The following is a 23,809-nucleotide window of genomic DNA, read 5'->3' as shown; positions in this document are numbered from 1 at the left end:
GCTACTGCAGAACAGGGGTATCTACATCTCGAAAGAATCTCAAGGATTGGCTTAGTAGAAGCCAAGGTTTATTAAGCTGGGCGCGTAAGGACGTTATACGTTGCTTAAACTTTGAAATATATAAACCAAAGTTAAAGCCGTTTAAATTACATGTACTTTATAATAACTACTGAATTATCAAGTATATATCACCTATAAAAATCTATATAAAATCTACTTTTCCAAGAGTCAATTATATAATAGGTAAGTATTTCTTTTCATTTGTATTATAGGGTAAAAGCTACTTGCTATAAAAGAGCCTTCTTTATATGCAAGCTTTACTACTATATCAATGCAAGCTGTTTATATGATAATCTTGAAAACCTTTACAGAATGTTATACAAGAGAGATACCTAAATAATGAGCTCTACTACTGATTAGAGTCCATAGTATGAGTTGAGACTGACAGTGTTTAGCTTCTTACAGGTACCAGCACAGGCATCTCTGCATCTTGCCCCTCCAAGTCCGATAAATCGCCGAATCAATCAACTCTGAGTCATAAAGAATCACAGTTGCATTTGCAGCTTCCAGGCATGGAAGATTGTTGTTCCGCTGTCAGCCTCACGTAAGCGATCCCTCAGGCCCTGGCTACGACTTTTGCGTGCTACAAGACAGTGGGCGCTGCAGAGTACATATGCCTGGTACCGCCCTTCGGCAGCGCCTAGCGCCACTAGCATTGATAAGCCGAAAAAAGTCCAGTCAAGCCACTAATTATTGACTCTCCATCGTATCGGATTCAAATCGCAGCGCACCCCGTCGATATCGCATCGCATCCAGCACCAGAGAGACTTTGACAATTTTTTGTGATTGATACCACCAGCGAAGCACCATGGCGGCCGCAGACGCTAAAGAGAAGTTCGCGCTCATCAGCGAGAACCTGACTGAGATCCTCAACCCCGAGATCATCGAGAAAATCCTGGCCGAGGGTCGGCATCCCAAGATCTACTGGGGTATGTCGATGATGATGGTGACATGGCTCATACACAAACCAACAAAACACTAACAATGACTAGGCACCGCTACAACCGGTCGACCTCACTGCGGCTACTTCGTCCCTGCCATCAAAATCGCCCAGTACTTGGCTGCCGGCTGCCATGTCACCATCCTGCTTGCCGATATCCACGGCTTCCTCGACAACCTGAAGGCGCCTATCGAGCTGGTCGAGCTCCGAGTCGAATACTACCGCTACGTCATCACCGCCATCTTCAAGGCCGTCGGCGTGTCCACCGAGAAGCTCAAGTTCGTCCAGGGCAGCTCGTACCAGAAGACCCCCGAGTACATCATGGACATCTACAAACTGACGTCTGTCATCTCGGAGCACGATGCTAAGAGAGCCGGTGCCGAGGTTGTCAAGCAGACCGACAATGCGCCTCTGTCTGGTCTGCTCTACCCCATTCTCCAGGTCCTGGACGAGCAGTACCTGGACGTCGATGCGCAGTTCGGAGGTCTTGACCAGCGCAAACTCTTCATTGCTGCCAAGGAATGGCTCCCCAAGCTCGGATACAAGGAGGTAACAACAACCCCCGGACTGCCACTCCTGCATCATTGTATCACCACTTGGCTAACACATTTGTTTTAGCGTGCCCATCTTATGAACCCCATGGTGCCCGGCCTCAAGGGCGCCAAGATGAGCTCCAGTGACGATGGTAAGAACTATTCCATTCTACACATCTGTGCAAAGAATTTAAGCCGACTCATGATATATAGACAGCAAAATCGATCTGCTGGATTCCCCCGACGCTGTCTCCAAGAAGATTCGCAAGGCTGTGGCCACTCCCAAGGTTGTTGAGGAAAACGGTGTCTTGGCTTTCGTCGAATACGTCCTTCTACCGGCAGCGGCCTTGAAGGGAGAGCGAAAGTTTGTCGTTGAGCGTGAGAGAGACGGCCTGGAGCCCTTGGTTTACTCAACTATCCAGCAGATGCACGAGGACTACAGAAACGACGTGGTATGTTTTTTTTTTTTTTTTTTGCCAATTTTACTGGCTTGTTGCCCTCTATATATGATGCCCAAATGCTTACCATCTATATCCAGCTATCACCCCAGCTGCTGAAGGCGGCAGTCACAAAATCATTAAATGAGCTCCTGGCCCCGATCAACGCCGAATTCTCAGCATCAAAAGAATGGCAGGAGATTGCCATCAAGGCCTACCCTCCTCCCGCGAAGAAGGAGAAGAAGGTCAAGGACAAGGGTACCCGCCACCCTGGAAAGGTAGTTGAGAATATTGACGTTAAGGACTTGAAGGCGGCAGTCGACGAGGTTTAAAGTAAAAGAAAAAGGAACAACGGGACAATGTAAATATGGGATGATTGGCATTTGCAACAAAAAATCGGGAGGGGGAAGCGGCAGCTTTGACAGCCTCCGCATCACGGCATAGAGGAGCAGGGCGCAAGAAGAATACTCTAGAATACTACTGGATATATACGGAGTACATGCAGTTACGAATACATGAGCCTGAATACCTGTCATTTATTTTTTGCCACCAAGTCATCGTGAGAGAACCTGGATGCAGGTGTGTACATTACATTTGTATGTATAGACTCTTGGTTTATATTTCTTCAGTAATGGCCAGGTTAACAAATGCTACCTATGTTTGTTATAGTCATCGCCTCATCTGAAATTTAGTTCTCCTGTTTCAGAACTTTGACCATATGGCTAAAGCATAATTTTATTGCTCTATTTCGTTGTATATTGTAAACTCTACAGCTGACTCATATGTGCCAAGCGGCGTCTAATATGCAGCCGTCTTCGTATAGAATGTCAAAGCTTATAACTTTCACCTATACTACGCGGATATTTAGCTTTCTCTATAGATACCTATATAAACTACAAATTCAAGGTTTCGTGAATAAGTGTACATGTCTCCATATATAAGAGTGTCTATATATACATATATCACCCCTCGATTCCCTGTCTCTTTTCTCCGATATTATATCCCCCCTACGGCTCCTGAGCGTCTAATAAGCAGATATAACCGATCATATCAACCATCTAGAGGAAACAAATACGTCGCAATGCATCCAACTTATCTTCTCGTTGCCGCACAAATCGGCCTTATAATCGCTTTGCCGGCGCCCGATTTGAATATAATGGACGCGAGTTCTACAAACGAAACGGTAACGGACATGTCTCGCTTTATACCATGCGATAGAAATACTCTCAAGGTATACATACTTCTTATAAATTCTCTATCTCTTCCACCTCTTCCATTTCTTCTACCTTATATCGGAACTTGCGTTGGTTGGCGCCTCCTGTGGGAGCTTCCTACAATAGAACAAGGAGATTAAGTCAGGGTGAATGTAAGCTTGCATTGTTTCTATCCAAGATCGGATGTAGGAGATTAATTGGTAAATGGTGGCACAGAAATAGAATTTACCACCTTGGAGGCATCATGTGGCCCCCAACATGTATACTTTTTCCACTTCTTCTATTGGATCGTACAACATACAGACACTGTGGCTTACGGATTACGGTTAGAAATACTGCAACAAAACCTGTCCCGCGATGTGCTTCCAAGACGCTTCCAAATGCTGGGGCTGCGTCGCAGTATGTGCCCAAGCCCAGTACTTTTGGGAAATCAAACGCAACGACAAGCTGGGGAAGTGCGTCCGGGAAGGCAACAAGTGCAAACACGAGATGGAAGAGTGCACCTTGGAAAAGATGGAGGACTGCCGTGAGAAATATTCCAAATGCATTCAGAAGGGGGAACTATGTCAGGGCCAGCTGGACACTCTTCAGGAGATGGGCCAAGGGGTCGTCGTATCGGAAGGGACTCAACTTGGGAAGAAACGTGTCGTCTGCCGGATACTTTGAAACGAAATCAAATTGGGGGGAAACGGAGATCGTCTTTGTCTCCTCAGCTGGCTCGTGGAGAATTAGGTGTCCGCTGGTAGAATAGGGGACTGATTATTGGATGCTTGCTTGTATGCAATTTATTCTCTTCTTATGCAGACCTATTTTTAGCATAACTCTCTTCGTACTTCTTAGATGATTGTAGTACTAATACATAAGTGCCTTGATGACCTCAAGATTTGTCTCTCAGCGTCATATCTCACTTTCCTATTCGCGGCACACACTGCTGTGTACGTGTATATGCTGCACCCATGCTGTATATCACCAATGCAGACAATGGTGGTTCCCCACCCCAGTTTTCCGCACCCTGTTATCGGAATACAGATTTCCGCCCCAGTTTTGCGATCGAGTCAAGGGTTCTCATTGACCCCAGTTACCAATTTCATCTTCTTAAAGCACCCAGATCCTGCGGCGACAAGTAGTATATTTTACTAATTGAAATGCGATAGGGATATAGGGATGGAAGAGCATATTAAACAGCATCAATTTTTCTCTTCTTTCCGTGTCTACTTGAATCAGAAGCCTCGGCTATGGACGTTTTTGTTTTTATGTGGAGAATCCAGGATTTTGAATCTCAAAGAGCCTGATTGGTAGTATTTGACTGTCACCTCCACCATAATCAATGCAATGCAAGGGGGTAACATGTATCCACGGGAATAGTTCGCCGTTCTTGGAGCAATGCTACTGCGCGTTTAGGCTGCTTTAGCCCAGTACTTATATCTGTGCTAGAGTAATCAACGAGATGAAGAAACTCGCGAATAATCCCCAAGCTCTCGATGAATCTCTACAGTAAGTGGACAACTAGAAGACGAAGTAGTTACATAGGAGATATATCCCCATTGGTAGGACGTGGCATCGCCGAGATGGCTCTAAAATACGCGCATCGCTTAGGTATCCGTCTTTGATCCCTGTAACTATATACTTGTGCTTTGTAACTTATTTCTACTATCGGCAGTTGTACTATTCTCCGAGTCCGCCGCACCAATCTCCTTTCAGTATGGAGCAGCAGTGTCACACAGGCAACTCAAGTTTGCGGACATAACAGATATGTCTGGGGTATCACTAACTAGAACTCCGCAATTACAATTATGATTCGATAAAACCCTTGTTTATTAAACTGCTGCAGCTTGCGGCACATTAGGCCGCTGCATGAGCCCCATTTGCCTCTCCTGCTCCGCATCAGCATCAGCGCAAGCCTGCCCATCTGTGTCATGAAGGGGTTGCATTACATGGAGCACAAAGGGGGTTTGATGTTGCTTTTTTTGAATAGAGAATATGCCATTATAGCTCAAATCCCGAGGAGATTCCACGGATCAAAGGAACCTCGATAATTTTTCCTCTTTCGGGGATCTTGATCATCACTGATTCAGCTTCCGAGGGGCATGACACTGCATAATCTGCCAAGATCTCAGAGAAAAGGTGAAATCAAGCTCAGGGATCCGAGCGCGGAAGACTGTCTTCCGGGTGATAGATCGGATAATCCTTTGTTTGGGCCGATGAGTGATGAAATGATTGCTCATTTCATGTCTCTCAGTGATCGGCCAACGACAGGCGTGACGACACGATGTAACATTCTGCTCCATAACATATAAAAGCTGGCGACCGCTCAAGAAACCAACATATGAACCCGTTGTTACTTCCATTACCCCTCTTCTTACTGTAGATCAAGTCTATTTATGAGGAGAGTGTAATATCGAGAGCATTCTGCGATGGGTATTCTCATCGATCATGGCGGTTTCAGTGCCATCTCCCCAAAACAGCTGGCTTGGGGTCTCCCACTCGCTGCTCTGGTGTTGGTAAGTTAGCATAACCACATCATTAGCCATCCAAATGTAGCGAGTCTTGTCCATTGTCTCACAGGGATGCTCTAGGGATTTGGCTACACTGTCTGGAGGTGCATCTACAATCTCTATTTTCACCCACTTCGCAGGTTTCCTGGCCCCAAATTTGCAGCCATGTCATTCATCCCGTACTCTCGCATCTTGACCTGCGGCGATGGCCACTTTAAAGTACTAGACTTACATCTTAAATATGGCCCCATCGTTCGTGTGGCACCCAATTTTCTTTTAATCAACCACCCAGACGCCATCAACGACATTCGTGGCCACCGCAAGCCTGGACAGCCTGAGCACGGCAAAGATCAAATACGCCATATGCCACATATCCATAACATTATTGGGGCGAATCGCGAGGATCATTCGCGTTATCGAAGGAGCTTGGCTCATGGATTCTCTCATCAGGCAATGCTGGAGCAGGAGCCCATAATTACCGGATACGTCGACCAACTGATGGATCGCCTGCGACGAGATTGTGGCAATGGAACCCAGAAAATTGACATGGTCCGTTGGTTCAACTTTACAACATTCGATATCATTGGCGATTTATCTTTTGGCGAGTCATTCGACTGCCTCCAAAATTCCAACTATCACCCTTGGGTTGAGCTCATCTTTCAATCTGTCAAGAACCTCGTTTATATGGCAACGATAAGATACTTTCAGTTTTCAAAATCCATCAACAACTTCTTGAACAAGTTTGCCTTGCCCAGCGACGTTTCTGGCAGATACGCTGAAAATTTCCGGTTATCTGCTATGAAGGTCCAGAAGCGTCTCGATAGCGGCTCAAATCGCCCCGACTTTATTACTTCTATGACAGCCAAGCGCAATGTATCAGTAAGTATAAGTGAGTGCTACAAAGTAAGGCAACGAAGGCTAAATTATTATCCCTAGGCCCTCTCTTTCGAGGAACTCACATCGAACGCTGTTATCCTCATTATTGCGGGCTCAGAAACTACAGCCACGGCGTTATCCGCAGCAGCCTATTTCCTCGGTCTACATCCAGAAGCCCAAGCCAAGCTTGCCCAAGAAGTGCGGTCAAATTTTAAAAGCCCACAAGATATCACCATTACCAGCGTACAACATCTACCATATATGCTTGCAGTACTAGACGAGTCCATGCGCGTTTTCCCTCCTGTTCCTGGGGGTCTGCCACGAATTACTGCCAAGGGAGGTGGTATGATTGCGGGTGAATTTGTCCCAGAACACGTACGTCTTTTTTTTTTTTTTTTACCTATTTGTCTATTTTGTCTATTTTGTCTATTTTACATCTCTGGAGAAAAACTCTGACCGTATTGTCAGGCTCATGTTGACGTTTGGCAATGGCCGATGTACCACAACCCAAACTACTGGGCGCAGGTTGAAGAATTTATTCCGGAGCGCTGGCTGGGTGACCCTAGATTCAAAAACGACAAGCGAGATGTGTTTCAACCATTTTCCGCAGGACCTCGCAATTGTATCGGCAAAAAGTAAGTGACTCACTGTGGAGAGGCACGGTCATATATGCTGGATGTCATTATGCTAACATGTGACAAAAGCCTTGCCTATTCCGAAATGCGTCTTATCTTGGCTCGCGTGGTGTTTGAGTACGATATTAAGCTAGCTGAGGGCACCGAAGGCTGGGATAAAAGAGGCAAGTCTTTTACGCTGTGGGAAAAGGGCGAGGTGAATGTCTACCTGACTCCTCGTAAGGTGGAGTAAAGATGTGCTGAGGGAATAACCGTAGTCCGAATTTATTTTAATAGCTTTATTGCGTTTGCATCTACCTAGGAAATTGAAATTGTATTTCATGGATAATTGCTTGATGAAATAAAATTGGCAGCTGATGAGAGAGATATGGAAATAATGCCAACAGCAAACTAGCTGGGGACTGTACAGTGGTTGTTTGTGGGCGCCTATTTTTCTATGAGAAACAATTTTGCGTGATTAATGAGCGCTACATGGCATTATAGTAGGGGAATTTATGGCAGTGACTACTAAGATAGATGTTGGATAATGGGCATCACATTATGATCTCTACATGAAGAAAAATGATCTCTGAGAAATAAGCTCAATTTAATTGACTATCTAAAAACGTTCCACTGAAGCAAAGAATCTGTCATCACCATTGACACGGAATAAGAGTGTCATATTTTCAAGGCCTGTTATTTGCTGAGGCACTTGGTGGCAAGCTGATTGATGGTGTTGGCCAAAGCACCAGCATCATCCTTGGATACAGTATAGTTGCAAGTGGACTTGTTGCCGCCGGGGTTGATCTGGATGCGATAGTTGCCATCGCTGTCGGTGGAGTAGGTGTACTGGTAAGAGGCGCTCGTGCTGACGCTCGAGTTGTTGTTGCTATTGTCATTGTGGCGGTCATCACCGGTAACATTAACGATAGTGCTGGTTGGTTGACGACAGGTGCGGCTGCCAACAAAGCTGCCGAGGATGCAAGAAGCGATATCAAAGATGTCGCCGATGATGTTTCCATTGCCGTTGCGAGGGGGATCAAATAAGCCATTAGTGGCCATTTGAACTCGCTGCATCATCTCGCCGTGATCCATCATCTGAGCATCCTTGGCTTGCTGAGCTTGCTCCTCGAGGGGTATTAGCATGATCTCTAAGGTAGAAGATGTATTTTTTGACATGGAAGGCTTACCATGGGAATTGCAAAGCCAGTGGCCGCAAGGAGAGAGAGAATGATAGCACTAGTCTTCATTTTGACGAAAGTGATTGCTTTTGTGATGGAAGTGACTGTAGAATTGTTGTGTATAGAATGAAGATGAAGTGCTGGCTGATATCTAGATGAGTATGAGAAGAGATGAGCGGCATAGACGCTTTTTATACTTTGCATCGCACGCAAAAATGCAATTCATCGTCGGTCATTTCTTCAGTTAGGAATACAAATGACTAATTTGGCGATGAATTTCGCGGTAAGCTATTTCCGTCTGCTGGCAAATGCATGTCGATCGTATCTCAGACAATTAGCTCCGATTTGTGGGTACTTTACTAATAAGAGCGGAGTGCAGCAATGCCAATTCCATAAATTATCTGATACACAGAGGGCTAATCCAATAATACTTTGACTCTGATCGTAGGAGTAATCTGAAAAATCTTTCCCACGTGAGACTCCTGAATACACTCTCCCTTTGCCACGCTGAGTGGTTACATGTACATTCCAAGCTTGGACCCGGCAAGTTGGTTAACACTCTGGAATTCTTCAATTCTACCGCGCTTACAAACTTCTGAATATCAAAAACCATATGGCTAATAGACGGTGGGAAAAACACTATAAAAATTATGGACAGGTTCTTATTTTGGGGAGAGCTTGAGTATCAGGAAATATTACCATTTCCAGCGCTAGATACAACAAATTACATCTAAACGTAATATATCTTCAGCTTTGCTATTTATAGGGGGATCCAAACATGTGTTATCTCACGCATGGTAGACTCTTGATATGCAGTGTTCTGTCTCAGACAGTATCACTCTAGCTCGACTCATTGGCCTTGGTGTGACATCAGCTGGCTCATAGGCGAAATAAATGTATACCCTGTAGTTATTATTCCAAAACATTCTGTATGAATAAAATAGAGCCTCCTAAAGTAATAATTAATTAACATGTGACAAAGGGCCAACCCATTCTTAACAGATTTATTTCAGATGATATCTGATGTTTAATTATACCATGTTTTACACAAATTTCGCTTTTTTTCTTGAAACGAAAAGACGAATAGAAAGATTACAGATATTGAACGTGAAAATTTATAACAATCCGGTATTTAGATTTCCCATTCCTTAAAACTAAAAGATAGACTGATATTGCAAGCACGTAGCTTGCAAGCTGCATTTCTTCTCAAACAAATCATTTTCTATGAAGTATGTGTCTCGTTCCAGAGCTCTAAGATCGGAAGTAATTGAATTGGATAAAACCTTATCCAGAGAAACTTACTACGATGAGCAATAACTATGGTTACACAAAATACCCAAAACGTAGTCATTAAGAGGAGTGGTCTAATTGTATTTGCTAGTGTCGTCTCTATATACGATTTACGTTTGTTACGTATAGATGATGCTACAGAATAACCGAGAAAGCAGTCAAAAATTCTCTCTATTCATAGTTAGAAAACCCTATGATAGAGATATTCCTGTAGCATAATGAGCAGAAATGATGGGCTGGTCCAGAGTACGGCACTTCCATTCCAGATGCTGGTTGGCACGCTCAGACTAGGGTGAACTACGCCAAAAGATTTATGGATCATGCCTATAATAGCGCGCATACGTCTGCAAAGAGGGCAAATCTGAGGGACTGATGATGAAGCTCAGGTGACCTACATTTTAAGCTCTCCGATATGAGGGCGAAAATATCAATGACATGTAAATTAAGCACTTGTACTACCAACACATGGCTGACTATTACCCGATCAAGCAACGCCGAGCGCATAGAGGCTTACCAACTCTACACTGTAAAATATCCCCAAAAGAAAGATATGATTATGCTGCAGCTGGTTTGGTAGATCAAGATCGGATTTTAACATTAAATTTCTAGAGGCCAAGTTTTGGGTCGATGTGGCTTAGATGTGATAAACTTACTCCTCGCTTCTGTGGGCACCTGGTTTCGCTTAATACACACATACAAGCGTGATGTATTTGCAAGTATCTAGAGCATGAAACGGATCATACACTTTTAATGAGAACCTTATAAATCCCCTAAAATGCTGAAACATAAAAAGGAACACTTATTCGTGTACTGGTATTAATATTCGTGTTCAATAAGTGTCCTACAGTGCGATTTCTCTCTCTTCGCAGTAGCCACGCTACGCCTCGTTAGGCTGATTGCATGGATGGTGTCTTCGTACAAGGGAAAATGGCTCGAGGCGATGCAGGATTGCAGCGACGTTAGCCAACGATTTATTTCAAGGCGGATTTCTTGAAAAGGCAAATCCCGCCAGCGCTAATTGCCTCACCTGAGCGACTCTCAGCCCCAGAAGCAGGGCTGTTTTGTTCGAATAGCAAATAAATCTCGCATAATCTCGCATTTGATCAATAGCGTAGCAATCTCGACCTGCATCTAATAAGCACGTTCTTTTACTTGTTCATCATGGACAACGGTACCTATCTTGAACAGGATGGCGATCTTCCGCCTCCATACTCTGCAAGCGCAAATACATCCAATACCACTCCAGCCCAGCATCCAGACCCTCAATCCTATTCATCACTCTTTTCGTCGCAAGTAGCCAATCTTCGAACCCAAATCTCCGCTTCGCAGGCCTACCGAGCCTCAGTCACAGACGATCGCGACAGCTACGTTTTATCCATCATCTTCCCCTATGTGGAAGAATTCATAGCATCCATTTCTGAGATTCATCCAACACCTAGACTGGCAGAGGCAACTATAGTCCCCGACGCAGCGGTCAGCAATGGCTGGAAGTTCAACGATGAGGACGATAAGCGGGATGGCGAATATAGGACGCTGATTCGGGTTTGCGAGGCCAAAAAGAAAGATGGCAATGACGAGAAGAAACAGTGGCCGTCTGAAAAGAGCACTGGTAGTAGTGATGATGAACTGTGGTGGGAAAGCGAAAGTACGGCGCGTCGACTTGCCAAGCACTTACAGCCACAGCGTCCTGCCCCTTCTTCGACAGATATACAAGCCTCCAAGGATCGCAGCAGCAAAGGGTCTGGCCTCCGAGGGTTGTTCAAAAGGTCTGAAAACGTACCGCAATATGTTGCTTCGAAGGAAGAGAGACATGTCGAAAGAGTGACGATGACTACAAGAGCAGAGGAAGTCACATTTAGAAAAGAGAATGAGTTTGGGATCTGGGAGACTAGAACTGGATGGGGAATTGTTATGCGTGTGAGGATTCATAGTTCTTGAGGAGAATTGCTTAATGATTTCCTTAAGGCATCCATTTTACCTTTGTTCACTTTACAGAGGTTGGGATCAATGTTGTTAATACCTTTTTTTTTTTAGCAATATGCTCGTAATGACTCTTTCATTGCTAGATATAATTCGTGATCTACCATATATATCATATTTCCTTATATCTATACTCTATCCAATACCAATTCAAACCAATTCTTGCACCACCTCTTGCGTCAGGTCGTCTGGCCATCTCGCTGCGTCTACCCCATTGCCTCGTGTTCCAACATTATATCGCAAGTCAACAACACCGCCCCAATCCGCAACTCCTTTCACTGCGCGAAACGCCTTTTCCCCAAGAACGCTCGGCGAGTGTCGATCTTCAAAGAATTCTGGACGAAGTATCCTCTCACTCGCTGGGCCACTCTTGAGTCTCTTCAATGTTTCAGGCGCTGAGACGCCGTTATTGTGCCAGTGGCGGTAGACGGGTCGGCCGTGTTCAGCCCAGATTTTGTCAAAAACCTCGGGAGAATATGTTCCCACGGATTGAATAAGCCATGTGCTGTAGTAATTGAGCGAGAGATCAATGCTATATGAGCCGCCCTTATCGGCGCGACGCAGTAGTGCGAGGAGAACTGCACAAGAACCAGCAACACCGCTACAGTAATCGCTGTGCGGGAATATGGGAGTGACGGGCTCGTCATTACCCATGGCTCGTCCAAAGGAGTAACCAAGGCCAGTGTTCTAAAAGAAATGTTAGACTTCTTCTTATGGGAAGAGTGCGTCATAAACTAACCGCATCAGCGACCTGCTGCCATCCGCTTCGATCTTTCCATGGGCCATGCCAGCCGTACGAGTTTTCTCGCACATATACTATGCCCTTGGATCGCTTCTCAGTCATTTTAATTATGTCTTCTTCGCCAAAGCCATATTTGTCAAGAACACCAGGACGATATCCTTGCACAACCACATCGGCTTCCTTGATGAGCAACCTCAGTTTCTCTCGATCACTCTCTTCTCGGAGATCGATACTGCAGTTCCATTTCCCCCAGTTCAGATCCGCTTGAAGAGCGACTACGTCAGGTAAGTGGGGTGCTGTGCAACGCATTACGCTGGCTCCCAGTTCAGCTAGGCTTCTGGTGATGCTCGGGCCAGCAATGATGCGAGTGAGGTCGACAACTTTAATGCCAGCAAGAGGTCGAGATATGCCCGATTGAGATGCAGGAGTTTCCCACCAGCATGGGCGCTGCAAATTGTTTGTAGTCTCACGAATCTCCCAAAGCCCAACATGTGCATTGGCTTTTCCGTGCTCCGAGTTCAAGAATTCCTCTGTGGTGTAGCAGATGGTGCCTGCTTGCCGCGTCTCATCAGTGACCCGTTGCAAGGCTTCACTGTCAATCTTGCCAAAAGCTTCAATAAGCGACTTTACAACATCCTCATAGATATTTGTGTCTTTATCTGCGTCTGCCTCTGCCGGAAGACCAACATTGAGAAGCGTAGGCGTCGGGTTGAGAGACCCATGAGATTGGAAGTAGCGGCCGTCTGCGCATTTGTAAATGTTTGTGGCCAGATTCCGATACGTAGAAGCATTCATGCGGTGCTTGTCGCAGTTGGGAAAATATTTGAAGAGATTCTTGTTTGCTTCACGGAGGCTATTGGGGCTGATGTTTTCGCCTCCCTCACCAGGATCGATAGTCCAGAGGAGAGTAGAAAAGATAAACAGGCTCGCATGATCAGTATTGATGGTGATCTGATGAGGCTCTAAAACGTGACGGCGCTGGAGTATTACGTCCACCAAAGCTGCTTCCAGTGCCTTGAGAGAAGATACAGCTTCTGCAAGTCTCCAGTTGACGGGCAGAGATGGACTCTTGGATCCGGTAAAGGTAATTTTGGTCTTCTGGTCCTTTACCTCTGACGGGAGATCTTTGGCTATGAGAGGATTTGAGATGATGCCTTCTTCATATACTTTGCTTGCAGCCAAAGGAACAGAATATGCATCGGCAGCAACGTTGCCGTTGGTGTAAGTTACTGAGCCCATGGTGGATTAGCTGCGTTTGTATGTACCAGCGAGGCGAAAGAGTGACGAATTACGATGCATTCAGCCAAGTTATTCAATTTATTCAGGGTCAAATTTCATAAAATACATTTTTCACACAATGGCAAACCGATCCCTTATATATAATTTTCTATTAAATTCATTTTCATCGTCGTCATTGCTGTAACAGTTGGGCGATTGCCACGTTCAGCAACTGCTCCTCTGGGATCAACTCGGGGTGGAGTCCGCAGCGGCGGACTCCCCCCCGGAATGGCCTGAAAATAGTTGCGGTTCAGCGCAGCTCCATGGGCGCTAAAGCTATAAGAAGGCGCTGAAACCCGAGTGGGAAACAAGATCTGCTTCGTAGGGCCGGGCGGATTTACGAGCTGTGGAACAACTCGAGCTTATTGGCGCTGAAGAGCCGTGAAACTAGACATTACATCACGCATTTCGAAGCAGCACAATCATCGGACTAATCGCCGCATTTCTAATCGTGGCAACGATTATAACTGAAAAAAGAATGATATTCCGAGAGCTTCAACATCAACTGTCAGAATGGGTTGATACCAGGGTTGGTGACATAATATTGTCAAAATACGCATCACGTGATTTGGCGATTCTGCGCGAAGTTGGCATCGCGTCTCCAGCCCAAGCTCGCGATCCGAGCGCAGAAAGCGAATTACGCACGTAATAGAGAACTTTTGCTGTGCTAGCTGCAAGCCGAGAAGATACGGCATGGCATGGCAGCTTCGCTGGCTTCGGCCTTGATTGACTGTCACTGGAATCATCAAACTGTCTGGTTGAGTTCTCAAGCCCGCAGCCATGGCTCCCCATGTGATTGATCTCGTCTCATCAAGTCCGCCTCTACCGCCACTAAATCTCCCGACAGAAACAGCGGCACCTTCCACTGTTACTGATGAAGGGCGGAATAATGACAGGCGGCCTCCTTCACCAGAGCTCTTTATTTCATCAGATTTCGATATACTTGACGATGAACTGCTGGGCCAAAGCGAGGGAAACACCAGGCGACTGCGCACATCGATATCACCACCGCCTCGACCAGCTGCAGACCCGCCTCGAGCTGCTCAGCCTCCCTTTCTCAGCACCACATCCAACAGGACAAACCATCTAGAGTTTGATCCTATTGAATTCACAAGCTCCATAGATCCAGATACCCCGAAACCTCAGCAAAATGCCATCAGCCATTCCGTCACAGGTGCTGCAGCCGCACGGCCTCATGTAACGAAGCAGACAGCGCAGGCTCCTCTACAAATCTCTCTGAGCTCTGATCCTTTTGCCAGCTCTCCACCCCTGGCGCCTATTACCAATGCAAAGCAGCGGCCAGAGAGGCCAGAGAGGCCAGAGAGGCCAGAGAGGCAAGAGAAGCCAGAAAAATGTACAACGATCATAATCGACGAATTTGCCGATGCTTTTGCAAGCTCACCACTTCCTCCACTTCCACCTCCACGCGAACCACACAAACCAAGAGAGCAACCCACAGCCTTACATACGATACTGGACGTAGATGAATTCTCGGATCCATTTGTTAGCTCTCAGGATCTCAATCTGCATCAACCCACCAAAATTCCCACCCCCCGCAGAGCAGTCTCTGTCGAGGTGGTGGAGCATTCTCGCAAACGCAAGCATTGGGATCCCATTTCAAGCTCAGCTCCAGAAGAAGCCCCGCAAGCGCCGCCTCAGAAGAAAACTCACGTCGAATCAAGGACTACCAGGCCGGCTGTCATTAGTATCGACTCAGATTCGGCAGACACCTCCGAAGATGAGTTTCCAGACATTGCCGACTTCAATCTGTCTCGTGTCAGACCCCGCCCTCGCTCTCCCATCCGTCGCTCTCAAAGCGATATAATTTCTTCAAGAAGTAACAGGCCCAGATCAACAGCTACAGTTACAGCAAAGACGGCAGAACAGAGGGCGCGTGATAAAGATGCCCAAGCTGCTGCCAAAGCTGCCGAAAAGGAGCGAAAGCGACTAGAGAAAGAACAGCTTAAAGAAGCCAAAGCTTTGGAAAAAGAGCGTGCTGCTGCATTGGCCGAGGTCAACAAGGTTCGCACAGACAAGAAAGTCTCGACGCCTGAAATGATCCTCGTCATACCATCAAGTGTGACCGAGGGGCTAAAAGTTCAGCTGGGAACCATGTTAGACGGACTAAGTGTAGAACACGTTGCCTGGGATAGTCCCATCGCCAATGCTTTCAAGTGGCGGAGAAAGGTTACAAGTCGATTTGACGAAGAGATGGGGCGCTGGGAACCTATCCCACGGCGAATCATCCCCGAGAAGCACGCCTTGGTTCTTCTCACGGCAGAAGAGTTTGTTGGAATGGCTGTCAGCGAAACTCTGGATTCTAGCGTCTCTGAGACAAAAAGACACTTCCCCGGCCACGAGCTCATATATATTCTCGAAGGGATAATGCCCTGGATGAGAAAGAACCGCAACCTCCGAAACCGCAGATTCGCAGCTGGAGTTCGTGCACAGGATCAAGCTACGGCTCCGGAAGCTGCTTCGACCTCCTCCCGCAGACGCCGTAACGAGGCTACCGCCGAAGAGTACATTTCAGAAAGCATCATCGAAGACGCAATGCTGCAGCTGCAAGTCGAGCACGATGTGTTGATTCACCACACCGCTGCACCGCTTGAGACTGCGCAGTGGATTGTCGCCTTCACTCAGCACATATCAACCATTCCGTACAAGAAACTGCGCGAAAAATTGACTTCCTCGGCGGGTTTCTGCATGGAGAATGGACAAGTCCGCACGGGTGATGATGCTCGCGATACATACGTTCGGATGCTACAAGAGATTGCGCGTGTCACGGCTCCGATAGCTTATGGCATCGTCTCAGAGTTTGACACCGTGAGCAAGCTTGTAATGGGGCTTGAGCAGGGAGGACCTCTGAGATTAGAAAGCGTACGAAAGAGCGCAAACAAAGATGGAGCTGTTTCGGACAGGACTGTGGGACAGGCTGTGAGCAGGAGGATTCACAAAGTGTTTACAGGAAAGGACGAGATGAGTACGGATATATGATGAATGAATCAGCATTTTTTTTTTTTATCTCTTCATGTTAAATGGAAAAGAAGAGAGCAATCTCAGGCAAATGTTATGAATATAGAATAAACGTATAGGATAGATGCAGCTACTTTACAAAGTCTGGGAATGAGTGGAACGTATACTACTGAGGGGAGTATAATGTCTACGAGGCAACTGTCATAATACAAGGCAAGAAAATTTGATAGTTATAATAATAAAAAGGGTATCACGTTTTATTTTCCATCTATATCGTATTCATAAGGTGGGTATCTAGAGTCTGATTGTCCCAGTTAGCAATGAACATGGACAGCATGTGTGCAAACAAAAAAGAATTGTAAGAGTAAATGTCAGACAGCGGTTGGACAAAATATTTTCCACATTGTGTGTTCAGAACAGGTCTGTGAGTTATTTGTTGTATCATCATTAAAAAGCAAAGCAAAAAAAAAAAAAAAAAAAAAAATTGCCCATACCTTTTAATGTAGAATGCCAGGCAAGAGTCGTTTAGCCGGCACTCATATCGTGACTTTTTCGCTTCTTCGTCCCCGGCACAAAAAAGGAATTCAAGGTGCGCTGCTTTTCATCATACGCAGCGCTGCCAATGCCTCCTCTAGTCTTTTTCAAGTCCTTGAGGTGGACGGTGCAATTGACGCGCTGGACATGCAACTTCAGCGGCAGCGACTTGTCCTCGTCTGCGCCTGCACCATTCGTAGAAACAGTGCATTCGAGGAAGCCGGTGTTATCCCAGAAAGGAGGGGATATGAGCGAGCTGGCGGCACTGGGATTGGGGTCGACAGTGATGCCGCCTCGGCTGACGCGGGAGCAGAGCTCACGGTAGAGGACGCCGAGGATGATGCCGTGGGAAACGATGGCGCAGGCCGACAAGGTCTCATCTTGCTGGGAGCTCAGAAGAGGGAGCAGGCGCTGGTCGATGAATGCATCGACCCTCGCCTTCATCGACTCGGCCGTCTCAGAATCCGGCGCACGGCCTCGTGAGTCGCCAAACTTCAGGCCTTCATCGCTGCCAAAGTCCTTTTCGCGAAGCTCGGGGAACTCGACGACGGGAATGTCTCGCGAGCTGACACGCCTCTGCTCCGTCGCAATCGCCTCGGCCGTCTTCACGGCGCGCTGGAGGTCGGACGAGTAGATGAACTTGAGCGTCGAATCCTGCCTTTCAGCGAGGTGCGTGGCCAGCCGTCGAATCTGCAGCACACCGTGCGAGGTCAATCCCGAGTCCCGCGATCCGGCGTAGATGCCAGCAACGTTGTCGACCGTCTCGCCATGGCGGATCAGGTAGAGGAGCATCTTTGAGCGCACACAAGCAACGAGCAGCGTTGGAGCGAGCAGCGTTGGAGCAACCAGCTCCGCGTCATGGAGGCGAAGACGGGGCTGCGAGTGCCATGTGGGAAGGCCCAGGAGAGAGTGCTTGAGGAGGAGAGCACGGAGGAGGATGGTTTGGAAGAGAGAGAGGAGGGCGAAAAGTTTTCCTTTCATAGTACGGGATTGGGGCTTTCAATTAGGGCATACATGGTGGGGGTGCGCCCTGCCTATGTGCATATTCACCAAGATATGCGGTATGGGGGCGCAGCTTAGTACCCCGCCAACCCCGATATAGCGAGCAGCTAGCAGAGATAATCCCACCCTGTAATGAATAAGATGTGTTTGAGATGAACATGTCTAGTTGTTGTTCACAAGAATGAGAGGAGCTTCTATTTATCTGTACAGTTAAGAAGTGTCTAGCTTTTTTTTTTTTTTACTACTGTCTTCAGCCCTTAGTTGCCATGATAGCGCTTGAAGGGATTTCTGCCCTTAAACTTCAAAAACGTGCAAAAGTACACAATCCCAAAATTAAAAAAGATGAAGCCGCAAAAGATGCCAAAGTCTCTCCAAATATGGCTATAATACACGCTGAATCCCTTGCCAAATTGATCACCCGTGGCATACTGGCAGAATTCGCAAAGACCATCGGCTGCCGTCTGGACGTAACCACCATTCTGGCTGATAAACGGACCCGTATAGCTTTCACATGTCTCGCCAGGTGGAGCGTTGAACCGAGCAAACTCGGTGCTGCTGCACTGAACAGGATGATTGTGGATTGCGGCTCCGAGGAATGGCTCCATGAGGTAGTGAAAGGGGCTGAGCCAGTACATCCAGCTGCGCCAAAAGGTTGGCAGCTGGGCTGGAGGCACGACAACACCGCAGAAACTGACGACGAAGAGGAAGAAGACGGGCACAAGTAAACTGGCCATCAGCTCATTCGGCGCAAACGAGGCGATGGCCTGGCCGAAGCTGATGTAGTACAGCTCGAACACGATGACCAGGAGATAAGCAAAACCTGACGTGAAGCCCGACACACGCGTGCCAAAGATTCCCCACCACCAGCAGTTAAAGTAGATGGAGCCGGCTACGATGCCATATGGAATCTCGACAAGCACGGCGGAAGTGACCCAGGCAACCCACGAATAAATCTTGGCGCTGTTCTCGCGGGATTGGAACAGGTTGCGTGACTCGATGAACACGGGCTGCAGCTGCTGGATCAGGGGCGGCGAGATGGTCAGCGTCATGAAGATGGAGAAGAGCCGGCTCTGGTACGCAATGGTGGAGTAGCCGAGGCGCCAGAACGTGAAGCAGTTGAACAATCCCGTCAGGATATGCAGCATGAATTTGCCCACGATGTAGTTGGGCGATCGCCAGTACGAGACGAATGCTCGCTTGACCACTAGGGTCGTCTGCAGTGACAGCGGCGCGGCATATTCGCGGTCGTCTTTGAGGCTCTTTGAAGGCTCGACTCCCTGCCGTGTGTCTATCATGTTCTGGATTTCTTTGGAGCGTTCTTCATGATTTGACGATGACGCCCATACGTCGGCCCAGTCCTGGCCTTGATAGTTAGGATCTCCTGCGCCAATGGCCTCCAGCATGTACTCTGCGGGATTGGCATTGGGAGGACACTTGGTAGCGCCATTTGATTCAAAATACTTGATTAGCGTTTGGCTGTCCTGCCCTAGAGGACCATGATAGACGACTCTTCCTCCAGATTTCAACAGCAGCAACTCATCAAAGTGTTCAAAGAGCACGGCTGATGGCTGGTGAATAGTGCATAGGACTGCCTGGCCAGCATCAGCCAGCTTTCGCAGGAAACGCACAATATTGAAGGCAGCTCCAGAATCAAGACCAGACGTTGGCTCGTCGAGGAACATGAGCAGCTCTGGCTTGGACGCCAGCTCAACGCCAATAGTCAGCCTCTTGCGCTGTTCCTGGTTGAGGCCCTGGCCAACCCTTCCAATAGTTGCGCCGGCAATGTCTCTCATCTCAAGAAGATCAATGATTGTCTCGCAGTACGCGAGCTTCTCCTTTTTAGAAACTTCCTTTGGCTGTCTTAGAAGGGCAGAAAACTGCAGAGCTTCCCGCACGGTTGCAGTGCGCTCATGAATGTCCATCTGCTCAGCAAACCCCGTGGCTCTTTGGAAAGATTTGGGCAGAGGCCGGCCGTCGACGAGAAACTCGCCACTTATGGTTCCGAAGCGTATGCGCTGTGCCAAGGCATTGAGCAACGTCGTCTTTCCCGCCCCTGATGCTCCCATGAGCGCTGTAAGCCTTCCTGGCCGAACGTATCCTTGGACATCTTGAAGCAGATCCCTGTGTCCCTTCTCATACGGAATGGTGTAATTAATGTTGCGAAATGTGAAAACAGTCTCATTCTTGGCAATTTTCGGGCCATCGCCGCTTGGGTCGCTCTTCTCAGGATCCTTTTCTTCAATCATGGCTGGTGTTATATGAGGAATCACGCCAGACTCTTCGTCCAACTTCTTATCCAGGCCCCTACCGCCAGTCTCTATAGACGCTTCTACAGCTTTGGGCACTTGGCCTCTTTTGAACATGGTGATTGCCCCTCCGCCAGCGTTTGGCTTCATGAGCTCCATGCCAAGCGACGCCAAAGCAACAAAGAAGGCGAAAAAGACCCAGAGAATGCCAAAGTTGCGCCACAGATGCGATCGGGAGTACTGAAAGGCAGTCTCTATGTAAGCTGCGCCTTCAACAACTGTCTGTCCCGGTTGGCTACCTGCCAGAGTACAAGACTGGAATTGAGGCGATGTGCCAGGGCCTTGGGGTACCAGGTTTGGACTAACACAAACGAGTCGTAGACCCGTAAACTCATTTGCCATTAAGCACTCAAAGCCGTATTGTATCCAATTGATGCGGCGAAGCCAGGAAAACCATACTCTCATGGACGAGGGAGGAATCAAGTATCCAGTGTACACAATTAGAATTTGCAGCGAAACACCCGTGAAACGCGTTGCTTCATCAAGAGTTGGACACCAGGCCGCCAAGCATCGGAAGAAGGCATACGTAACCATGGTGACCTGCCACAAGATAAGAGTACAAATGAAATATTGCGATGCCGTTCGCGCAAGGTCTGCCATGAAGTATATAAGGGTATTGAACAAAATGATCTGAATGAGGACAAGAGGCACATCCATGACAGTCTGGGCAATGGCATAGGCAGCAGGTCGATAGAACGAAAAGGATTTTTGCTTGAGCATGATGGGCTTTGAGGAAAATGCTGCAGTCATTTCGCTCAATGCGAGGAGTGCATTAAACAAGAGAAGGAAGAAAATTGCGCCTCCACGAGGAAACGCTCCCAGGGTTGTCGACGGGAGAGAGAAGAAGAGACTTCCTACAATTAGACCTTGAAAGATTAGGCCGCCCCATTTACCTACTATTGATGTTTTGTCGCCTATCATTATGAGAAATTGGCGCTTTGTGAGAGCAATCACTTGCTGGTGAAAGGCCAAGGTGTAGTTGTTTTCCACTTGTTTCTTAGACTGTGCAGCAGCAGCCTCTCGTTCTTCAGCCTTGCGACGCACTTCTTCCTCAAAGCTGTCCATGTCTGCAAGGTTCTCTCTGCATACGTCACTTTGTCGGTAGGCATCAAAGAATTCATCCGGTGATCGTGGAATACGATTCTCCCATCCAGAACGGATGCTTCGTTCGTGCTGGTCACTGACAGAGGTCAAGAAATCGGCTGTCGTCCACCGATCAGGGCAGTCAAATCCCAAATCGAGGAAATACTGCTTTGCCTTTTCTGCTGGGCCAAAGTATAGACACTTGCCGCCATCGATGAGTAGAACCTTGTCCACCAGTTCATATAACGATTCTCCCGCTTGATACAATGAAACGGAAGTTGAAATCTTGCCCATGTTTGTCATGGCTCGTATAGCCTTGACATATTCAAGTGCTGTACTTGCGTCGAGACCTTTACTTGAGTTGTCCCACCCTTGTACGGAAGCTCGAGTAATCATAGCTTCCGCAATACTGACACGCTTTCTCTCACCGCCGGAAACGCCCCGAATGAATTCGTTGCCAACTTTGGTCCCCAGAGTATGTTCTATCCAGAAGAGTTTCGTCACCACGCGAAGGAATTCCTTGACATATGACTGACGACTTTCGCCCTCAAGACGATCTTCTTTTCCAGGAGTGCGCGTCTGAAGTGCAAATGATAGAGTTCGCTTCACCGTTAGAGTTGGGTAATGCAAGTCATCTTCAGGGTTATAAATGACCTCGCCGCGGAAGTGCTTGGCAATATCTTTAGCAGACGTCCCACCATACGTGACGTTTCCTTCTACAGCTTTGAAGCCGTATCGCTGGTTACAAAAGGCCTTGAGAAATGTCGAGCATCCTGCGCCAGGTCGCCCCAGAACAAGCAGAAGCTCACCGGGTCGGACACAGCCATTGAAATGACTGATCAGCTCTCTCACTGGTGGTTTAGCTTGAGCAGCTTTGCGGCCTCCTTTGATGAGATTCCTTATGGTCCTAGGAAGACCTAAGAATATGTTGCCCACAGTAGGTTGAAGACTCGCACCAAGTCCAACGCCTTTGACTGTTAGGTCACGAAAGATTACGCCGCTGTGTCGCATGCGCTCCTCTTGACCATGTTCTTGCCTGGCATGGCCAAACATGCGCGACATGAGCCGTTCAATCTCTGCCGGTTCCTCACCTTCGACTGTACTGGAACCAGTAGTGCCGGTTGTTCGGCGTCGAGACAACGCTTTAAAGATATCATCCTCACCCTGGACTGTGCCTTGTGTTTGACTATCTATAGGACGGCTTGATGCACCAGGTGGCGCATGAAAGCTCGCTGTTGACGAGCCATTGCTGCTTGACAAAATCTCTCCACCGGTCAAGGACGAGGCATCTTGGTCTTTATGATCGGCTCCTCGGCGACTTTCATCGGGGAGAGTAGTGCTTGTTTCATCCGAAGAGGCTTGAAGCTCCTTGAGATCGGCTGGACTAGGACTTTTACTCATTATGTACTAGGTATAAAAGAAAAGCACTTATAAAAGGACAGGCTGTGATGCAACATGTTCCCGTGTTCAACAAAGAGCTTCTCTCGAGATATCGCATCAACTTCATCAACTTGTCCGCCGGTAATTCACTTGGTTCAGCTGGATTTTGCCTTGCCTTTATCTCCATCTCTTTCGGACACTTGAAAAGTCCGACCAAGGCTTTAAGAGTCCGCTTCCACCGAGTTATGGCGAGTGTATGACGATAGAGTTTCCGCTTGGGCGCTCTATTGACGGAGACACTGTGTGCATACTTCCGGCTTTGGTACTAGCGGAGCGCCACCAGCGAATTGTTGGCAATTGAACGGCAAGCAAGCAATTGCGTGAATAGGATCAAGCCAAGATAAAATTTAAGCCGCGCCCGTCTAGCTCTCTTGTTGTAGTTAGGCGGCGGGTTTCCCCAGAGCTCATTGGATCTGCCGTTGGATTCGATCGGCAGCTTTCACGCCCCCGATTGAGCAAAGTGATGACGACGTCCATCGGGCGGCAGAGTCCGAGCCTACCGCGTATGGGCGGTCAATTATACGGTGCTCGGACATTGACTTTATTTATTTTATAAATGTGTAAATGGCTGAGTAAAAGGTTGGTAAGAGTGGTATAAGCAGCTCTGCACATGGAAGTTGCGAAAGCGATCACGAAGAAAATAGCATCAAAGAAGAAGTAATTGAATATAACAAATAGCCAAAACACACTTTATTTACATTATGCTTATACGATCGCTCATTTTCTGTTGAACATATTATCTTTACAAGCAAAAAACTCGACTGCACTCAATAAACAGGTGAAATGAAATTCGGTGCACTTCCAACTACCAAGGTACAAGATAGAACA

At 47.4% G+C, this 23,809-nt stretch overlaps 8 protein-coding genes across 8 annotated transcripts; 4 read left to right on the top strand and 4 right to left on the bottom strand.

The window, feature by feature from the left end:
• Positions 1 to 599: 599 nt before the first annotated feature.
• Positions 600 to 2,626, top strand: GGI43DRAFT_368266 (tyrosine--tRNA ligase TYS1). Its single transcript, XM_083202503.1, has 5 exons — positions 600 to 989; positions 1,053 to 1,549; positions 1,619 to 1,685; positions 1,747 to 1,985; positions 2,072 to 2,626. Exons 1-5 carry the CDS (start codon positions 869 to 871, stop codon positions 2,300 to 2,302), a joined length of 1,155 nt encoding a protein of 384 aa, XP_083060788.1. The 5' UTR covers positions 600 to 868; the 3' UTR covers positions 2,303 to 2,626.
• A 2,972-nt stretch (positions 2,627 to 5,598) lies between these two features.
• GGI43DRAFT_422623 (cytochrome P450) lies at positions 5,599 to 7,422 on the top strand (the record flags this gene model as incomplete). Its single annotated transcript, XM_083208135.1, has 5 exons — positions 5,599 to 5,685; positions 5,761 to 6,558; positions 6,616 to 6,930; positions 7,024 to 7,190; positions 7,260 to 7,422. 5 exons carry the CDS (start codon positions 5,599 to 5,601, stop codon positions 7,420 to 7,422), a joined length of 1,530 nt encoding a protein of 509 aa, XP_083060787.1.
• Positions 7,423 to 7,865: 443 nt separating this feature from the next.
• On the bottom strand, positions 7,866 to 8,419 carry GGI43DRAFT_383443 (uncharacterized protein; the record flags this gene model as incomplete). Its single annotated transcript, XM_083203387.1, has 2 exons — positions 7,866 to 8,297; positions 8,360 to 8,419. The coding sequence occupies 2 exons, from the start codon at positions 8,417 to 8,419 to the stop codon at positions 7,866 to 7,868; spliced, it is 492 nt and encodes a 163-aa protein (XP_083060786.1).
• A 2,092-nt stretch (positions 8,420 to 10,511) lies between these two features.
• On the top strand, positions 10,512 to 11,785 carry GGI43DRAFT_404030 (uncharacterized protein). Its single transcript, XM_083205873.1, has one exon. The coding sequence runs from the start codon at positions 10,802 to 10,804 to the stop codon at positions 11,576 to 11,578; it is 777 nt and encodes a 258-aa protein (XP_083060785.1). The 5' UTR covers positions 10,512 to 10,801; the 3' UTR covers positions 11,579 to 11,785.
• GGI43DRAFT_433851 (putative L-carnitine dehydratase) lies at positions 11,771 to 13,601 on the bottom strand (the record flags this gene model as incomplete). The annotated part of the gene is made up of 2 exons (XM_083209804.1): positions 11,771 to 12,307; positions 12,360 to 13,601. 2 exons carry the CDS (start codon positions 13,599 to 13,601, stop codon positions 11,771 to 11,773), a joined length of 1,779 nt encoding a protein of 592 aa, XP_083060784.1.
• Positions 13,602 to 13,728: 127 nt separating this feature from the next.
• Positions 13,729 to 17,102, top strand: GGI43DRAFT_368221 (uncharacterized protein). The gene has a single exon (XM_083202502.1). The coding sequence runs from the start codon at positions 14,421 to 14,423 to the stop codon at positions 16,635 to 16,637; it is 2,217 nt and encodes a 738-aa protein (XP_083060783.1). The 5' UTR covers positions 13,729 to 14,420; the 3' UTR covers positions 16,638 to 17,102.
• Positions 16,790 to 18,121, bottom strand: GGI43DRAFT_368218 (histidine phosphatase family protein). The gene is made up of 2 exons (XM_083202501.1): positions 17,111 to 18,121; positions 16,790 to 16,910 (listed from the first exon to the last, which is right to left on the bottom strand). The coding sequence occupies exon 1, from the start codon at positions 17,940 to 17,942 to the stop codon at positions 17,142 to 17,144; it is 801 nt and encodes a 266-aa protein (XP_083060782.1). The 5' UTR covers positions 17,943 to 18,121; the 3' UTR covers positions 16,790 to 16,910; positions 17,111 to 17,141.
• Positions 18,122 to 18,323: 202 nt separating this feature from the next.
• Positions 18,324 to 23,276, bottom strand: GGI43DRAFT_368205 (ABC-2 type transporter-domain-containing protein). Its single transcript, XM_083202500.1, has one exon. The coding sequence runs from the start codon at positions 22,940 to 22,942 to the stop codon at positions 18,410 to 18,412; it is 4,533 nt and encodes a 1,510-aa protein (XP_083060781.1). The 5' UTR covers positions 22,943 to 23,276; the 3' UTR covers positions 18,324 to 18,409.
• Between the last annotated feature and the right edge of the window lie 533 nt (positions 23,277 to 23,809).

The sequence above is a fragment of the Trichoderma evansii genome (assembly GCF_050947405.1).
Source record: "Trichoderma evansii strain SZMC 28006 chromosome Unknown GGI43scaffold_9, whole genome shotgun sequence".
NCBI classification, from domain to species: Eukaryota; Fungi; Ascomycota; class Sordariomycetes; order Hypocreales; family Hypocreaceae; genus Trichoderma; species Trichoderma evansii.
Note: the sequence above shows the minus strand (reverse complement) of the source record. Positions and strands in the feature narration are given on the sequence as shown.

Coding starts and splice junctions, on each gene's coding strand:
- GGI43DRAFT_404030 (XM_083205873.1), top strand. CDS start 10,802: ATGGACAACGGTACCTATCTTGAACAGGATGGCGATCTTCCGCCTCCA.
- GGI43DRAFT_368218 (XM_083202501.1), bottom strand. CDS start 17,942: ATGCTCCTCTACCTGATCCGCCATGGCGAGACGGTCGACAACGTTGCT.
- GGI43DRAFT_368221 (XM_083202502.1), top strand. CDS start 14,421: ATGGCTCCCCATGTGATTGATCTCGTCTCATCAAGTCCGCCTCTACCG.
- GGI43DRAFT_368205 (XM_083202500.1), bottom strand. CDS start 22,942: ATGAGTAAAAGTCCTAGTCCAGCCGATCTCAAGGAGCTTCAAGCCTCT.
- GGI43DRAFT_368266 (XM_083202503.1), top strand. CDS start 869: ATGGCGGCCGCAGACGCTAAAGAGAAGTTCGCGCTCATCAGCGAGAAC. Junction 990..1,052: donor GCATCCCAAGATCTACTGGG/GTATGTCGATGA, acceptor AACAATGACTAG/GCACCGCTACAACCGGTCGA. Junction 1,550..1,618: donor CCAAGCTCGGATACAAGGAG/GTAACAACAACC, acceptor CATTTGTTTTAG/CGTGCCCATCTTATGAACCC.